At 39.4% G+C, this 14,953-nt stretch overlaps 2 protein-coding genes across 4 annotated transcripts in view; both read left to right on the top strand.

The window, feature by feature from the left end:
• Positions 1-4,264: 4,264 nt before the first annotated feature.
• On the top strand, positions 4,265-6,969 carry c3h19orf53 (chromosome 3 C19orf53 homolog). Its single transcript, XM_078166595.1, has 2 exons — positions 4,265-4,416; positions 6,330-6,969. Exons 1-2 carry the CDS (start codon positions 4,318-4,320, stop codon positions 6,495-6,497), a joined length of 267 nt encoding a protein of 88 aa, XP_078022721.1. The 5' UTR covers positions 4,265-4,317; the 3' UTR covers positions 6,498-6,969.
• Positions 6,970-9,435: 2,466 nt separating this feature from the next.
• Positions 9,436-14,953, top strand: part of LOC144458279 (uncharacterized) — a 36,707-nt gene continuing 31,189 nt past the window's right edge. For all 3 annotated transcript variants that reach the window (XM_078166086.1, XM_078166085.1, XM_078166087.1), the window contains exons 1-2: positions 9,436-9,622; positions 14,091-14,138. The gene's annotated coding sequence lies outside the window, so the exon portion shown is untranslated. The remainder of the gene's footprint in view (positions 9,623-14,090; positions 14,139-14,953) is intronic.

Raw genomic sequence — 14,953 nt, 5'->3', positions numbered from 1 at the left:
GAAAGTGTTTAGAGAAACAAAATGTATTCTACTTTACAGATTAAAAATAAAGATGATTTTAACTTCAGTTACTCAGAAGTTCAAGGGAAATACGAGGCTCACAAGTGTGTCCATACACACTTGATGTGGGGATGAGCGGTAGATGACTTCACGTCTTTTTTAAGGTGAACTATTCCTTTAAGGTTGGGGGGGTGTTATCCACGCTGCAGTATCTGTCTGCAGAGAGCTGTGCGGCACATAGTGTGATGCCACCAACAATCAGAATGTAATATTCAACTCAGATGAACTTGCTTTTGTCAGGACAGATTTCAGACACTCAGTCACTTATTGCCTTTGTGCTCTGTTCAGAATGTGTTGCGACTGTTTGGATCAATCCCTCCTCATAACTGAAATGCTGTTTTACTCCAGACTGACCCCCATCAGACGACGATGAGATCAGGGCCATGGGCAGTTGAAGACAGGTAGACGTTTAGGACTACAAAAGGGTTTTCACCATAGTTTTAATTTCTATCTCTGTCAGCACAGAGTTTATTGCTTCTTGATCCTAAAAGAAAGAACTGAAGCGCAGAAATTGTTGCATTCAATTTTTAGACGCAGGCTGAATATATGGGGAAAACAATCTGATTCGTCTGGTGTTGAGATGATTACGAAGTTAAATTTTAAAAGAAAGAACCTAACTATTTTGATAACTAGAGATGAAATGATTCATCCATTAGTTTCCAACTATTAAATTATTTGCCAACTAGTTTGACGATCAATTAATTGGCATGATTAAATTTATTAGACTTAAAAATCTCTAATTCCAGCTTCTTAAATGTGAAGATTTTCTGGTTTCTTTACTCATCTGTGACAGTAAACTGAATAACTTTGGGTTGCGGACAAAACAAGACATTTGAGGACGTCATCTTGGGCTTTGGGAAACCCTGATTGACATTTTTTTACTATTTTCTGACATTTTATAGACCAAACAACTAATCGATTAATTGAGAAATAATTGGCAGATTATTTGAAAATGATAATAATCCTTAGTGGCAGCCCTATTGGTAACATAATTGTTAAGCTATTTTTTTAGGCAAAAATCCAGCTTCACAAATGTAAATTTTTGCTACCTGTCTCAGTTTTTATATTAGTCATTAATTGCAGTTGTACCGTCATCACAACCCTTACTCTCTTGTTCAAAATTAACCAGCAGCGAGCAGCAACCAGTTTTGAAACTTGACAGTGACGTAATATTTACCCATAACCAGTAGACTGTTATTGATTGTGTGAAAGGTGTGTAACTCCGCTCACCTGGCCAATGATCGCACAATGCGTTTGTTGCTCTTAAACAGTCCCAGGTAACTCGATCTGTACGGGACGCACCTACTCGCTGCACTGAATGTCACAGAGCCAGACTCGCCACACTGCTCACTGCCTTACTGGTGCAGCACCAATACATGGCATCATGACCGAAGAGACAGCGACCCCCCCCCCCCCCCCCCCCCCCCAGTCCTTCCTTCACCCTGGTTTATATCATGTAGTCAGACCGCCATCTCGTCAAGCCTGTAGATATCTGGAGCTTGTTGAGGCAGAGGTCAGTCTACCTTCTTTACACCCCGTCTGATCTCACACACTGCCCTCGTGGACTTTGTCATTCACTTCATTCACAGGCGACAAACACAAAACTTTACCTACTCTACAGAACCACTGAGAAGTCCAGATAAAACACCCCAAAAATAACAATAACATCAATAATAGTAACTGCAGTATCCATAGTGTCACTGTCCATAACCTGCTGTAATATAAGCTCACTTCTTTCTTCACATTCATCTTCCTCCTCTTCGTTTGTCTTCTGTCCACCCATCAAACCTCAACTCACAAAGATGCTGTTACTAGGTCACACACGCCGAGCGTAAAAGACACTTGTGCATTTTCTTCCTTTTGTTTTGTACAGTTTAAGAAATCACGTGTTTGGGGGCAAATTTAGACAATGTTCCAGACATATGTAGCAACTTTGTGGCTGTCAGACCCGCCACATTATTATTTCTTTCTATCTTTAAGAGGTACGAGATTTCTTTTTGTTTGTCTGTACATCATGATTAAAGCTGTGGTTTGTTGTTTTATTTCATGACATTGTGATTCCTAGTGACTAGGCCATTAATACACCACACTGGGGAGGCCTCCTCAACCATACACACTACCTCTCCGTCTACCTACACGGACTCAAACACTGAAATGCATGAACACATGCACTTAACGTGCCAGGCTGCAGCCAAGCAGATTGTAGAGGAAAAAAAAAATCTGGACTCAACCTCTCCACATCTCACTAATGTTTGTACCGTGAACCCAAAGTGACAAGTAATTTGTGGCGGTGCTTTTAGTTTGCCAAAGTAGCCTAGATTCAGGCTAGTGTGTTATGTTGGGTTGCAGCTGAGTTGTTTCTGCATTACGCTATGTTTTTTACACCATGCTTTTGAAGCAGCAGCAATATAGTACTGTGTTTAAAGAGTTGTTCCACCAAACTCCCCTCGGGACGCCCAACACACGCCGAATAATCAGGTGCCAAAATTCAGCGCTGCTTACCACGTATTTTCCACATTGATTTAATTAATCAAAGCAGGTGTTTGTGTATTATTCTCCATGATTATTATGGCCTGCAGTTACCATGGAAGGAGTGTTGTTCAGATGGCCTCTTTAAGTGCAAGTATGTTATTGTCGTTATTGATAATCACTTGATCTGGGTTTATTTTGTAACGTGGAAATGGTTCAAAACTGGATTTTTTTGATATATATGTATATGAATATAATGCTGTAAAGTGCAGTCATGAATTAAGAGATTTCTCTTTCACATCAATACAGTAAAAAGAATAAAACCACAGTGAAATGAATGAAGTGTTCTTGTGTTTTGTCTGACTGTATTAAATCAACTTTTGTTGTGTTACAGCCTTCAGCCTTGGTCAGTAAAGGAAAGGGATGACAGTTATGCTTAAGGTAACATTCAGGTCAGCAGAGGGCATTAAAGAGGCCTCGAGGTCAGACAAGGTATTTTTATTGGTAATTCAATAAAGCTTTACAGAGTAACACAGAACCAGTAAGGACAAAAAGGCAACCCCACCCACCCATCAACCCACGAAACAAACAAAAAAATCAAGTTTTGGCTGGACAGGAGATGCAGCAGCAAGAGAACTGGGAGTGCACAGAGTGGAGTTTTGTCCAACAGTGATGTGGCCTACAACCCTTGTGTGGTTACAAGAATCATGTATGATAGACTTAGAGCTTCTTGAAATTAAGGTAAAGAAGAAAAATGAGGACTTGGTAAATCAATTCTATAGTTATACATAGAGTAAATATGCAGAATATCTTCAGGTGTTTACAGATGGATCAAAAGACCAAAGAGACAGAACTGGTTCTGCATTTGCAGTTCCTGAACATAGATTTGGATTATGTAAGCGAACATCAGACTCTTCAAGTGTATACTCAACTGAATTATATGCTATCTGGATGGCTTTGGAGTGGGTGGAACAAACCAAACCAAGGAAAGTTTTAATTTGCAGTGACTCAACATCTGGTCTAATCAGCTTAAAGTTGGGTATATCCAGTACTCAGAAAGACCTGGTTATGGAAATTATGGAGATACATTCACACATCATAAAACAAGGTATTACAGTCACATTCATTTGGGTTCCAGCACACATGGGCATTACAGGAAATGAAAGAGTGGACATATAAGTGAAAAAAGCTGTTAAAGAAGGCATAGACACCACAATTAAACTTTCAAAAGCAGAGGGAGAGCGTTTAACATGGAGGAAAATCATGGCAGAATGGCAACAGCACTGGGAACAGGAAACAAGAGGGAGACAGACACAGAGGAGGAAACAGGAGAGAACAAGTTGCAATAACAAGACTAAGATTAGGACACAGTAATCTGAACAGCACTCTTCACATTATAGGGAAACATCCAACTGGACTATGTGAATATTGCAATCATCCGGAAACAGCACAACATATACTCAATAACTGCAGGAAATATAATGAGGAACGGAAGGACATGATGGAGGGAATGGCAAGAGCAGGACTAACAGGGGAAGGATTAAAGGACACATTGGACTGTGGTGATAGTGAACATAGCAGGAAGTGTCTGCTGAACTTCCTACAAAGAGCAGGCCTGATAAGAAGAGTGTGACATGATGGACAATGTAGGAATTAAATAAATCCAGAAGATGGCAGTAATGCAACAATGAGGATGCAAGCTGCCGTAAAACGCCAAAGAAGAAGAACAACCACAATTTTGAAACAACGAAGAAGAAGAACAGCTTTGTGTATTTCCGGTTAGATAAGATGGCTCAGGGCTCGAAGAAGTTTAAAGCTCAGCGGCCTGGAGCCCCTAAAAAACACCAACAAAACAAGCAGAAAGGACCGAAGAAAGGAGGTATGAACTAAAACATCACACCTGTTGTTTCGTGAGTGGCTGAAAAAGTGCGTGGAAACTATTTTTTAGTCAAACAGCATCAACACGTGACCTGCGTGGACACAGCTGAACACGCTGTTACAGTGACTCGTGTTGATATTATTTACAGTATCCAGCTGAAAAATATCAGGCCATGGTTTAATAGCAGCTGTGCTTCTTCCTTCAAAATACTGTATCCACCATTACACTAATCGACTGACTAACCGTAAGAGGGCATTTGGCCAGTGACGCAGGTACTTAAGCAGGTGAATTACTGAGTCGTATTTAAACACAACTCTTTAAACTCTGGTGTGTTGGATATTTCCTCGGCAAACCACTCAATACTTGTTCTTTATCTGTGTTGTTGTGTTTGCTTGTGTTGTAATGCATGTTAATATTACTGATTTTCAGTGGTGGAAGTTCTCATTTCATTTACTTAAGTTAAAGTACTAATACCACACTGTGAAAATACTCAGTTACAAGTAAAAGTCCTGCACTGAAAATGTTACATAAGTAAAAGTAAGTTAGTATAGTTAGGAAAATGTACGTACAGTATTCAAAGTATCCAATGCAGAAAAATCTAAAAATAAATAAATGAAAACAACACACCCTAAAAAAGTACAATTATGAAGAAGAAAAATAAAATTACTTAAATGTTTATGAAAACAGTGGCCAATTAATTTTCTGTCAATCGGTTAAGTGATGAATCGACTTATCGTTTCAGCTGTACTTGTATTAACTGCTGGGTAGTTTAAATTATGACAAAACACTATTTTATTCACTCTTCTATTGTACTTTTATGCAAAAATCTGAATTCATTAAGTAAACTTACAGTTTAATGAAATAGTACAATATGTCTCTCTGAAATGTAGTGGAGTAAAAGTAGAAGTACAAAAGTACAGAACTTGAGTAAGTGTACTTTACAGTACTAGGCTACACGGTATGTCTACTCTAATACTGTTACACTGTAGGACTTTACATAAAGTATTAATTGTTTATGTTAAGATAATACCAGGCTCGTCTAACCAAAGAGAGTAATGTTAGACCCAAATTTAATCACACCAATACAGAAAATTGAGCTTTATTATTTTTTCTCTAACAAAGAAGCCATGTGTAATTATTTTTAAAATGTATTTAACCATTATTTAACCAGGAGTAAAAGACTGACTGGGAATACATTTTAGTTTTTTTCTCTCAAGATTCATTGGCCAAGACAGACAGCAGCACAGATAGCACGGTTGCAGACAATTAAAAACAAAACATATAACAATTAAAATGGAAACAAAGACCAACTTAAAGAAATGATAAAACATAAATTATTCCTCAATCATTCAGACATGTACAGGCAGATGTACCTGCTTCAGTCACTTGGCAGTTTTAGCGTAGGAGCACCTATCTTAATCTAATGTAATCAAATTTTATTTTAAGTGTTTCTTAACAACAGCAACACTAAAGAGCAGCAATAAATGGATCATTGTAGACGGATAAACAAGGTACAAAATTGGCATCATCTGCTGGCCAAATGCTGGTAAAATATGACAGTGGCTGGTAAAATTTGAACATTCACTAGCCACCTGGCTAGTGGACTACAAAGTTGATTTAACACCCTGCAGATAAACCTCGAAATGAGTAGGTAGGTAGGTACTGTTCTCTGGTCATAAGGCAGCCTATTTATTATTCAGTGTATTTCTGCACAGTGTAACAAATGACATTTCAGGCCCATCTGTTTCCTTGAAGTGTGTATTTGTTATTTAATTTGATGCACTGTTGGTAATAGCATTTAGAAATTTGACAACAATTTTTTTCCCCCTCTGTAAAGGGAGGATCATTTCTTTCAGCCCTGCTTTTTTTTATTTTGATAGAAGAATCTAACAGCTTGACTGATTTCTTAAATCTAACGTGACCTCCTCTGCTGCTCCTGAAGGGTCTAGAGGTTGCCATCAGGAACAAGATTGAGCAGGAGGTGACGCAGAAGGCAAGCTCGTCCCTTCACAAGCCACTGAGTGTGGTTAAAGGGGCTGAAGGTAAAGGCAACCCAGGAGCAGCCCGTCCAGGAACCAGCTCCAATTAGGACATGATGCACAGACCTGAGGCTGAGCGTGCTAAACTCAAGGACTTAGTCACAGGGTCAATGAACGACATTGATCCTGTGACTCAGATTTAAGATACACGCCAGCTGTCCTGTGGCTTTTGATTCCTGAATATTTCAGCCGACTTCAGACATGTAGAAGTAGTCAGAACCCTTCTTGTACAGATGTATGTTAGTAGTTTTACAGTTTACAAATGAATGTATAAAATAAGAGACGTGCTAGATGTGATGTGTGTCACAGGGTCATGGGAATTATATACACCTCCACTAGGGGGCACCACAGGACTGTATTGACTCTCATGGAGTTTCAGATTTGTTTGCTTGTTTCTCATTGTAAAAATCCTGATTGAAAACAGAACATAAGAAACCATGATTTTATGACCTTTGGGTTGTTCTATTGTATGATTGTACAGAAAACAACGAATAATCAGAGTAAAAAAATGTGAGTCTTAAACCTGTCACTGTCAAAGATCCTTTCAGATAGATGTGTTAACGCATTTTAACAAGAGGGAAGCACTATTCACTGGAGGAACAGACTTCAACACAACATCTGCATGAGTGCAATGCCCCTATTTTCACCCCTTAATAATGGCAAATACTGAAGTAAAGTACAAGTACCTCAAAATTGTACTTAAAGGTATACCATGTAGGATGTAGGAAGAGTTTCACTGTGCTATATTTGCATTTTTTGTCTGCTGCTTACAGTCTGGCACCTGGTCACCACCTTTTCATAAGCCCTGACCTCACCCAGGGGCTGTGGGGTACGCACACATAAATGTCCCGATCACAGAATATAAAAAAATACAGAGTGTCTACAGAAAAATACGCCGCCACACACTGAGAGTGGGTCAAAAGTGATGAAGAGGGATTACTTCTGTATGAATCTATACATTGTTTTTTCTTTAGGCAAATCCCACATAGTATACTTTTAAGTACAGTACTTGAGTAAGTGTACTTAGTTACATTCACTGGAGAGCATTACCAGTGTCAGTTTATCTTGATGTTTGTTTAAAATTGACACCAATGTGTTTACTCAGAGTATAATTTCACTCTTGGTTTTGCCATTGCAAGTCTTAAATTTCTTTTAAAGTGGTACTACAAAGGTTTTTAAAAGTTTTATTTAACTTGTTCATACCTGTAGACACCCTGTGCAACTTGACCCCCAACAGTTTGGTCAGAGATACAGGTATAACACACCTGTATCTCTGACCAAACTGTTGTAGTAGCAGCTAATGTAGCCTTGAGCCTCAAACAGAGATGACAAGGGGGCTACACAGGTCTGCTAACCTCACTTCGTAACTCCTCACCCCCAATATTTTGTCATTCAAACTTGTAGTCTTCAGACCTGTCTAAGGCTGACTCAAGTGACATCATGTGAGTAAAACTTTGATGTGTAAGTTCCACTTTAATGATTTAAAGACCTGAACATAACCAAAGCAGTGTGACTGGGCAGAATACTGTACACAGTGATGGAAGGAGTATTCATTTACTTAAGTTAAATTAAATGGACTGCACTTTTATAGTGCATAGTATAGTTTTTCTAGTCTTCTGACCACTTAAAGTGCTCTACACTACATGTCACATTCACCCATTACACACACATGTACACACTGGTGGCCGAGGCTACCATAGGCTACATAGTGCCTCCTGCAACTCAGTAACCATTCGTATGATGGAACGGCCATCAGGAGCAATTTGGGGTTCAGTATCTTGCCCAAGGATACTTCGACATGCATACCGGAGGAGCCAGGGATCGAACTGCTAATCTTCCAATAAGTGGACGACCTGCTCTACCTCAGCCACTGGACTAATACTACGCTATAACAATATTTTGTGTAAGTGTAAGTCATGCATTGAAAATGTTACTTAAGTGAAAATATGTAAGTATAATCAGGAAAATATACTTGCAACTATTAGAAGAAGTACTCAATGCAGAAAAATGGCCTGTACAACTGTTATACTATTGTATATTATATAATTGGATTATTATTATTATTCATGCATGATAATGTACACGCAGGATCTTTCTGATGTAGCTGTAGAGGAAGAGCTAATTTTCACTTTTTTGGTAACCGCAACTAATGATTATTTTCATTATGGATTAATCTGCTGATTATTTTCCCCATGAACTGATTGATTGTTAAATTTAATAAAGTAGAACAGTTTGTTTTGTGTGCATTTGTACAGAAACTAGTAACTAAAACTGTCAGATAAATGTAGTACAGTAAAAAGAACAATATTCCCTCTAAAATGTAGCAGAAAGTGGCATGAAAGGAAAGATTCAAGTAAACTGCAAATACCTTGGATTTACTTGAGTAAATGTACATAGACTGAACATTATCACAGTGATGCACCATTGTGCCCTGCTTTGACTTTGACTTTGAAAAAGCCAAGGTGAAGACAAGATATTTGTTAAAATAATTGCTAATCACCATTTCAAGCAGTACATATTCACCAGCACTTGTTTCTAAAGCAAGTCTGTGTTAATGAACAGCAAATGTTTAGAAAGCTTAATGGCCTCCATGCAGTGAGGGGAGCGCAGGAACCGCGGGAAGGAGTCCTTCGCCATCAAACTGTAGATTCTCTGCTGTGCCTTGTCCAATGTGTCGGCACATGGGTTCGAATGAACGTCAACGTTACCTAGGTAACGGGTACGACTGAAGAGGTTAGCTAAAGTCATCCAGAGCAAGACGTGAATGAACACCGCAAACGGAATGAAACGAGCCTGTTTACGGCACATTAACGTATTCAAGTTAACGTTACATGACCTACAACTTTCAGCCATGGATGTATAAAGAGAATCCTACAGAAAGTCTGGTCACCTGTCTGTAGCTTGTAGTTGACATCCTGAACCCTCTTCTTCTGCGCCTCCTTATCGCATGTCTCTGCAGTTGTGTTGTGTTACCGCCCCCTGTCGTCTGGCAGCACTGACCCCGACCGCCGAGGAGGAGACGGAAAGGAGGGTAACGTTACTACGGGAAACGGCTGTCCAGCGGGCGGGAGACACTTCGACCCTAAAGTCCTGTCAACTCAGCGAGGCATGATTTAACGCTGTCATACAAAATGGGCGGACTTCACCTCTGACAGCTGACAGCTATTTTAAAACGGTTTGTAAAACGTAATTTAAGTCTTACTTTCACTTTTATGGTTTTAACTTCCTGTTGAGCTCTATTAATGTGTGAAAACGGTACAATATCTAACTGTTAACGCTTTTCTAACGTCAGTATGTGAACAACTGGTTGCTAGCGCAAGTTGCTAAAGTGCTTTGACAAGACAGTTTACTAAAACAGAAACTAGAATATAAGAAACAGCAAAGATGACGTTCAACGAGATGCACACACACACACACACACACACACACACACACAACAAGGGGGAAAACGCACACAACGAGGGGGAAAACATTCATAGATCACAGTGTCACTGTCACTATAATAAGGAGGCCATGAAATTGGTAGTGCATTATTTTTCTACAAATACCCAGCATTGATATCTCTATGCAGTTTCTTCGGATTTCCAGTGGATGCGTGTCCGTTGCGGAACGGCAGCGCTGGTTATCCGCTGCGTGTTCCGCTGCCCGTCAAGTGAATGTCCGCCGCACGCTGCATTTGCTGTGCGGAGCGGTGCAGCTCCGCCGGAAGACATCTCGGTGCACTGCCATGATTAATATCTCCTCGTCCATGGTGTCAGCGGGGTGAAATGGCGTCTGAAAACCTCTGATCTCTTGACTTCAGGCCTGCCTCTGCCCATTATGTAGTTTTCAAGGTGTAGTGCAGGGAAATATGATCCACCGTGATCACTGTGTATTTTATTTTGAAAATTAACCGGATGTTTTATTTTGTTTCTGTGCACGACTTCCTGCCCCGCACGATCTGCTCTGTGCTGATTTGCTGCGTTGTGCTCCGGCATCCGGCAAAAATAGAAGTCCTGCGTATCTGTTGGGGAAGGCTCCAGAGTGCCGGAGCTGAGACGGAGCCGGTGGTAGTTATCCCCGATAGGAAGTGTTTCCCCCTGTAAAATTGACTAGAATAGAGGAAACTTGTTCATATTCACAGAGGTTATAGAGTATTATCTGAAGTACACACAAAATAAATCATTTGATGATCAGGCTTCATCTGCCCAGTGGGGGGGATACAAATTCTGGCAGACTGGAAAAGCAGTCAGAAATAATGTGTTTCCCCCTGTAACATTGACTAGAAGAGAAGAAACTTGTTCATATTCACAGAGGTTATAGGGTATTATCTGAAGTACACACAAAATAAATCATTTCATGGTCGAGCTTCATCTGCCCATTACAGTACATTTCGAGTGAAATAAATGTAGACTTAATCGAGGCCAGCAAACAATTACAGTGATCTTGATTTTGAGTATCGAAGTTTATTTAATTCAACAAATTCCTTAGCTTGAATTACAGCGCATTATATGTCAAATTGCAGGAGGAACATTCATGATTGCTTTTTTTATTCAGTTCAGTGCAGTGTGTAATACGACGTGGCCAGGGGAAGCACTTCCTATCGGGGGTAACTACCTTGGCACAACACCTGAACGCAGCACAGCCGCAGCCGGTGGAAACACACACATTGACTAGAATTGAATCCTATCGGCTCCGCTGCCGTGCCGGAGCGGAGACGCAACCAACACGCATCTGGTGGAAATAGGCCGTTACGGCACTGCTCTGTGCTCTCTAGTGTTCACATATCCTGAATTAATTGAACTAAATGTATTTTCAAAATGCACATGAGAAAAAGTTTAAAATCTACAGAGGATAATATGCATTCAACGTGAAGATTAAAAGAAAAGGAGTATTAAATAATCCACTACCAATTTCATGGCCTCCTGATTATAGTGACAGTGACACTTTGATCTATGAATGTTTTCCCCCTTTTGTTCTTCTTTTCTCATGATATTCAAGGCCTCGTTGTAAAAACAGCTCTATTATTAAGGTTCCATATTGCTGCAGATGGCTCCACTAGTTTGATATCATATGTTCAAACTGTTCAATGGCCTTATAAATAACCATAAATCTCACCATTGTGTTGGATGTCTTTAATTTACTATTGTCCTACATTAGAATGAAACATGTTTTTCACTTTAACTGGTCTCTAAATTATATTTGTGGTCCTGAAAACAATGGTAACAGCAGCTTGGAAGGATGACCAAAGTGTTCTGTTCCAGTATATTAAGCTATAAATGTACCAAATTTGGCACTTTTATCGCAAAAATGAACAATTTTTTTAGCTATGCCGCCCAATTTATTAGTTTGTTAGCAGAATTATACAAAAACTGCTTGACCGATTTTCACAAAATTCGGTGGAGGGATGTAACACATGCCAACTTAGACTACATTACATTTTGGTGTTGATCCAACTCAGGGGGCGTGTTCACGGGCCACCCACACGTGGCCACCCATTCACTTCCATTCATTTTTTGGATGAGGATTACGTGAAAGCTGTCCAACCGATTTTCACAAAACTTGGTGGAGGCATGTAGCATGGTCCAACATAGAAGCCATTACATTTTGGAGTGGATCCAATTAACGGGACAGGTCCATGGGCAGGTAGGATTCAATTGCCTGCTCTGGCCACCAGGGGGCGAGTTTCTGATGCCCCAATATCCAGATTTGTTCTAAATATATTTGTCAACACATCTACCAAATTTGGTGCTTTTATCACAAAAATTTTTTATAGCTATGCCGCCCCACTATTGTACTTTACTTGAGTGTCCAAGTTATTCTACTTCATTCTTTTACTCCACTGTATTTTGAAAGCCAATGTTTTACCATTTACTTCACTACAACCAGGTATAGTTTAGTCTGCTTAGTAAATGAAATTATATCTGGGACCCACCTGCTGTGGTTTATATGAGGAATGTACTTTACATTACAAAATTACACAACTATTGAAAAGGAGACACAAAAATTGGTAACTATTTTAGCAACTGATCATTGTGTAAGCCATTCATTAAGCAGAAATACCAATCATTCTGTGGTTTTAGCTTCTCAAATGTGATGTTTTGCAACTTTTTTCTTTTATATTACTGGAAATTAAATAAATATGTTTGTGTTTTGGACTCACTTTGGCCCTGGGGAGTAGTGTTGACCATTTTCACTGTTTTCAGTCATATTGTAGACTAATCAAATAAATAATGAAGTACTTGTGTCTTTAGTTCAAGCTGAATTAGCGCTAGTATTTGTAAAATTGTACCTTATACTTCCACTCACTGTTCCTTTAAGATGGATCAAAGCTTTGCATCAGAAGCTCATTATGTGCCATGTACTTTTTTTTTCTAGTGCGTTTATAGTCTGTTTGTGATTGACACATTCCTTCATGTAAATGTTTTCATTGCTTTGTTTAGTTGTCTTTTAAAGGTATACTATGCAAGATTATCCTAAAAAAGAACCACTTGTGACCCACTAGAAGTGTGTGGCAGTATATTTATCTGCAGAGACTCTGCCCTCTGTCTGTATTTTCTTATTTTCTTCTTACATGCACATGTACATACATGTACGGGAGGTTCATGGGCACAGCGCTGAGGTGCTGTCTGGACTTCATAAAATAGTAGCAACCAGGTGCCAGACGAGAGTGGATCTGGGGTTGGCCTTCACTTGCGGTGGCGACACTGTTACATAGCGTAACCAACAGTAACTGCATAGTATACCTTTAAGTGAGTCTCACAATGTGTGTTGTATACCTGTTCTAATTGCTTTCTTAATGCTCTAAACTAGAGCTGCAATGATTAATACATTAATCGTTAATTAGTTGTCAACTATTAAATTAATCACCAACTAATTTGATAATCGGTTAATATTAGTAGTCAGTATTTTTAAAGAAAAAGAAACAGTCAAAATTCACTGATTCCAGCTTTGTGAAAGTGAAATGGAAACTGAATATCTTTGCGATCTGGACAAAACAAGACAATTGAAGGTGCCATCTTAGGCTTTTGGAAACACTAATCGACTCTTTTACCATTTTCTGACATTTTATAGACCAAACAACTAATCGATTAATTGTGAAAATAATCAACAGATGAATCGACAATGAAAATAATCATTAGTTGCAGCCTAACTCTGATTGTTAAAGAAAGACAACATGGTGTTTATCATTAAGATGTATATGAGATGACAAGGGTATATAATGTCTAAGAACAATACATTGTTCTAAGATTTTTATTTAACCTGAGGCATAATAAAAGATACTTGATCCTCAGTGGCGGCAACTGATAAACATATAATGGTGTAAGGTAGTTGTATTTTTGTCCACAGTCATCTCACTAAATGTCTGTTACTCACTGAGTTCAGGTTGTCTACAGCATAAAAGCATCATAACAACGTGCAACATACTGAACGAATATGGTCGCAAAACAAAATCAGAGGATAAAATGAATAAATGTCTTGTTAAGAATACAATTAAAATACCTAAAAACAAAGCATTAAACACTACAACTGAAAATAAAATATTTTGCAGGCTTGCAGTTCAGCCCATAACAAATGCAATATTTACTCTTGTTTCACTGTGAACAACTCCACAGTTGTTGTCCATCGTAAAGCAAATTGAATTTTCTCTAATTTTGTTTCAGCTGGGAGACCTTCAGTCGGAGCAACTGGTGTAGATACCGTGGCAGAAGGTGGGTGCAGAGGTAGTATGATGTGTTCTCAATAAATGATTTGTTCTCTGTTTGTAATCGATCACTGATCAGATCTATCTAGAAACCCAGAATCTGACAATAAGGTCCCTGACACACCAAACCAATTGTCAGCCAATTGTTAATGTTGAAAGTCTGTTGCCCTACACCGTTGGCCCTTGTTGCCTGTTTATTGGCTGATACAGCATGATGAATTGGTGGCAGAGTCAGTGGAGCCCGTTGGTGACTGGCAGTTCAGCTCAGCACATGGAAAGAGAAACGCAAGTGAGAAAAGCACCAGCTAAAGTCAAGAGAGCGTGAGATTGAAACAAAGTTTTTATTTTGTGCAAGATCATTTTTTTCTTTTTTGCCAGCGAGCTCTTTAGCAGAAACATTTTGTAATTGTTTGTGTTGTTGTTCACCAGCACATAGTAAATATCTTTTTATTTTTACATTAGGATGTGTTGTTAATGCGCTAACTGGCTAACAAGCATCATGAGTCCTCCCTGTTGGTCTTCAGCAAGGATGTATAATAATACCTAAAATTTCCCTTTTTAAATGACAAATACAGACTAACACCATCTGCTGGTATGGAGAGTTATTTCTTCTCATGCAGGCGCAGAACAAACATGCCAGTTGGCCATTGGTTGTAGTCTTTGCAGTGTGTTTAAGTGCAACTTCCGCGTTGCCCCTCGGAGGGGGGCCACAGGGGGGGCCGGACTCAGAGTTACTGGGGCACTGGCACCTGCTAACCCCCCCCCCCCCCCCCCCCGCCCCAAAACCGCCATTGCCTGGCTCTGCCCAAACTTTAGAAATAT

This window comes from Epinephelus lanceolatus, chromosome 3 (assembly GCF_041903045.1).
Source record: "Epinephelus lanceolatus isolate andai-2023 chromosome 3, ASM4190304v1, whole genome shotgun sequence".
Lineage (NCBI taxonomy): Eukaryota > Metazoa > Chordata > Actinopteri > Perciformes > Serranidae > Epinephelus > Epinephelus lanceolatus.
Note: the sequence above shows the minus strand (reverse complement) of the source record. Positions and strands in the feature narration are given on the sequence as shown.

What these genes read in the sequence shown, in the direction of transcription:
- c3h19orf53 (XM_078166595.1), top strand. Translation starts at nt 4,318, where the DNA reads ATGGCTCAGGGCTCGAAGAAGTTTAAAGCTCAGCGGCCTGGAGCCCCT. An exon ending in CGAAGAAAGGAGGTATGAAC is followed by an intron (nt 4,417 to 6,329) that starts TAAAACATCACA and finishes AATCTAACGTGA; the next exon opens with CCTCCTCTGCTGCTCCTGAA.